The 3,851-nt window shown below is 61.2% G+C and overlaps 1 protein-coding gene across 1 annotated transcript in view; it reads left to right on the top strand.

Moving 5' to 3' along the window:
* Positions 1-3,851, top strand: part of HIC2 (hypermethylated in cancer 2) — a 45,668-nt gene that overhangs the window by 34,532 nt on the left and 7,285 nt on the right. Inside the window, exon 2 of the mRNA XM_011947313.1 lies at positions 1,925-2,022. Within this exon, the coding sequence (XP_011802703.1) occupies positions 1,997-2,022 (26 nt within the window). The 5' untranslated portion in view covers positions 1,925-1,996. The remainder of the gene's footprint in view (positions 1-1,924; positions 2,023-3,851) is intronic.

Genomic DNA, 3,851 nt, shown 5'->3' with positions numbered 1-3,851 from the left:
GGGCTGCTGGGTGCCAGGCGGCATCCTCATTGCAGCCTGCAGTCAGCTGCTGCCAGGGCTGGGCACCAGCATCCGGGCCAGCGCCCAGAGCTGTGTTTCTAGTTACCTGGCACTCCCCGGGCGGCGTCCTCCAGGGTAGGCACTTGCTGTTTCATGCCCAGCGGTAAGCGGGTAGGGCAGAGCTCTGTGGCTGAGAAGGAAAGAGCAGTGTTTAGTAGGGGTTTTGCAGCGGGATGGCGTGTGCCACCCCCCACCCCTCCATGGGGTGAGGCTGCATTGCTGCTTGCAGACACAGTGGTGGCCTAGACGTGGCCCATACTCAGCCCAGCTGGTGTAGATGGCAGGCATGGTGGCATTGTGCTTGCTGTGAACTTTCTGCAGGTGGCTCTGACACCCCTGCCTCAAGTGGAGGGCGCAGGGAGGAGCCCTGCCTTGTTCTGTGTCACAGCTGACCCAGCCTGGGGCCATCCTTCCTTGGTGGAGAGACCTAGTCCTAGCCTGGGCTTGTGAAGTGCCTGTCAGGGCCAGGCAGTGGGCACTGATGGAGGGTGTTCCCACCCCCATGGCACTCAGGTGCCCCCCAGTCCTATTCTGCCACCCACTCCCTGCATGGCATCCAGTAGCTGGCCTGGCCTCTGGCAAGGTCAGGTGACCCCTGGTTGCAGAGTTTGGCAGACGCTCTGCCCAGCAGGGCTCTGGTTTACTGGGTCCCTGAGGGGCAGTGGTTGGGGAGCAGGTGAAGTGGCACAGGGCTGGATGATGGTGTCCGATTGTCTCCAGTGTGCCACCAAGACCCTCTATCCAGTTTTCCGACTGCTGCCGCCAGTGTTTCAGTGGCCCCTGCCTGACTGGCCTCAGCCCAGCGTTAGCCCACCAGGCCCAACCCTCGCTAACTATCGACGCCCTTGGGCTTCCTGCCAACAGAGCTGGTTCTGCTGCCCTCTGGGCCTTTGGTGGGGTCCTGGACCAGCCATGCACCCCTCCCCTCACACCCCCCACCCACAGGGGAGCTGCACTAGGGGCTGGAGAGACAGCTGGCCGGCTTCAGCCTAGGCCTCCCAACCCTGGGCCGGCACCCCGGGTCTGGTCACATTCCTGAGGGACCTGCTGAGCCTCCCTGGCCCTGGGGGTGGAGTGGGGGAAGGCGAAACGGAGTGGGGGAAGGGGAAACGGAGCCACTGCACGCCCCCTCCCTGACCCTGGCTCTGTTCCATGAGGGCCCAGGCTGGCAGGTGTGGGGTGCAAGGACCCACCACCTCAGGATCCCCCCTCCCTCAGGACCCAGAGTTCTGGGGGTGGGAGGGAGCCCACCCTTTCCTGGTGGCAGCTGCCCAAGGCTTTGGTGGGCCGGTATTGAAAGCCCAGGCCTGCAGCTTGGGCGAGCCCTTAGGCAGCGAAACCTCTGGAGAGGGAGGGCCGTGTGGTCTGGCTAGGGGGCTGGGCCCTCTGGGCAGGGAGAGGGTAAGAGTAGATCAGGAAGGGAAGGAACAGGGGAGCCAGAAGCGGTTGAGACTGGTTCTTATAAATAGCCCTTGCACAAGTGGCTCCAATTTTGACCTTTTGTTATGTAAATGTGACCAGCCTGGGAAGGGCCCTGCCCAGGCCTCCTGCCACCACACCCGCAGGCCAGGAATTGTGTGTCTGCCACCAGCGCCCCCTGGCCTAGGTGACCCCTGGGTGTCCATAATCTCCTGTGTGTGTTAGAGCAGGAGGTATCGCACCCTCTGAACTCCCTAGACCTGTTCCCTGGTCCTTACTTTTCCTGGTTGTCGGAAGGGACAACTGTGGCTCTGTGGCCACAGTCTCCTGCTGGGCTGCCCCTGGTGCCCCAGCCAGAGACCCCCGGGTGCTTTCCTTCATTGCCCTTCCCTCTCTTCTTCGCTGATGGCTGTCTGGGTGACTGTGTTCGTCTTCTCTTCCCCAGGTGACCAGGCATTGATGCGCCCCCAGGAAGGCCACGCGCTCAGGAGGCGCCCCCCCGCTGGCTGCTGCTCACATGGTGTCTGGGCCCTTGGCATTCCGGTGAGGCGCAGGGGAGGGAGGACCGCCACTGGCCCCTCTCCCCGGAGCTTTCTGGGTGGCGCACAGCCCCACAGCTCGGCGTCTATCTCTGTCTAACCCGTGGTCCTTCGTGTGCACACAGCACTGGGCAGTGTGGAGGGAGCCTGGGGGCCACTGCCCTCTGCCAGCCCCCTTGCCAGTCTCAGGGTACCAGGTGTCTGGGTGCTGGCAGAGCCGGCACTGATGTTTTCTGGGAGCTAAGCGGTTACTGGGGCCCAGTGTGGAAGCCACACTTTGGGGGCTCTTTGTCCCTGCCTGGTGGGTTGAGGGGCCAGGGAGCAGAGGAGGATTGGTTCATGAAGTCTTCAGCCCATGAGCACCCTTCTGAGCTGCTGTGGGCCGGGCTGCTAGGCAGAGAGCCCCTGCAGGTGCTTGCTGCCTCTTGCTGTTAGGCTCTGAGTGCCAGTGGTGTTCCAGGCTGTGTTGCACCCTTGCGTGTTCACATTGAGCTCCGGCACCTTCAGGGGCCTGTGAATGTTAGGGTTTTCCTTTGTCTTTGCAAACAAGGGCAGGCATGGGGCTGGGGAGAGTTTCTGTCATGGGAAGGTTGGGTAGGGTGGGACCCTTTCCAAGGCTCTGCTCTGGGAGGCAGGGCAGGACACTGGGGGAGGGGCAGTAGATCCCAGAAGGCAGCGGCTCAGAGTAGTTCAGCTGCTGAGAGTCTGGACCCTGAACTGTGAGGCTCAGAGCTGCCTGTGGGCCCCGCTGCTCAGTTGTCCAGCAGCCGTGAGTCAGTGAGGAAAGTTCCTGTCTCCACTGGCCCCCTGCCCTGTGGAAGCTTGTGAGCCTGTCCGGGGCACAGGTGGCCACCTGTACACTGGCATGCCTTCCCCAGAACCCTCTTGCTGAGCCATTCTCTGAGGGGCTGTGGTAGGGGTGAGAGGATGGAGCTGGGGGTACTGTGTTTTGCACTGGGGAGTTGGGCTTAGGGCTGAGGATGGCTTTGAGTCATTCAAAACATTCCAGAGTTATTCTGTACACCGCCGGCCACAGTCCTTGCCTTTTCCCTCAGAGCAGCATTTCTCTCTTCCCCTCCGGGGTCCATCTGGTGCCCACTGTGCATCCGTGTGCCCCGCCCTTGCATTCCCACTGTGGCGTGTCTGGTCCATAGCAGAGGAAGCTGCTCAGTGGGGATGGGAAGCGTGGTGAGGAGCACCCGCTCTCGTAACCCCATGGCTTGCTGCCGCACAAGCAGAAATACACCTGGGCTGGCAGCGTTCCTGCAGAGACCAGTGGCGTCGGTGTGTTTCTTGCTTACTGAACTCGGTTAGCGCCTGTGCCAGTCTGTGTGGCGGAGGCCAGCTGGCCAACTTTCCTAGGCCCAGATGGCGCTGCCCTTCCTAAAGAGGATGGAGGGTTCAGGTGGTGCCAGGTGTTTGGCCCAGACTGCCTTTCCTGCTTGGTACCTGGAAGCCCAGGCTGGGGCAGCACTTGGCACCCGCCCAGAGTGCAAGGTGGCCCAGGGCCTTGGGGAGAGGCGGGGCTGCAGGCTGACTGCAGCATCTGGGAGGCAGCCACATGACTTCTGGCAAAGCCTGGTCAGCCTCTCAGGTGGCTTGGGAGGCATACCAACAGAGCCAAGGCTGCACACCAGAGGCTGCTGGCAGTTTGATTTGGGCCCTGCTGTATTTCAAAGGGAACATTTAGTTTTGGGGGATTTTTGCCAGCTTTCAAGACAAGCTCCTCTCAGGGAGGCCTCTGCTTTCCTAAGTTTATTTTTTTTTAATTTTTATTTTATTTTTATTCTTTTTTTGAGACGGAGTCTTGCTCTGTCGCCCGGACTGGAGTGC

Source organism: Colobus angolensis, unplaced genomic scaffold, assembly GCF_000951035.1.
Source record: "Colobus angolensis palliatus isolate OR3802 unplaced genomic scaffold, Cang.pa_1.0 Scaffold260, whole genome shotgun sequence".
Lineage (NCBI taxonomy): Eukaryota > Metazoa > Chordata > Mammalia > Primates > Cercopithecidae > Colobus > Colobus angolensis.
Note: the sequence above shows the minus strand (reverse complement) of the source record. Positions and strands in the feature narration are given on the sequence as shown.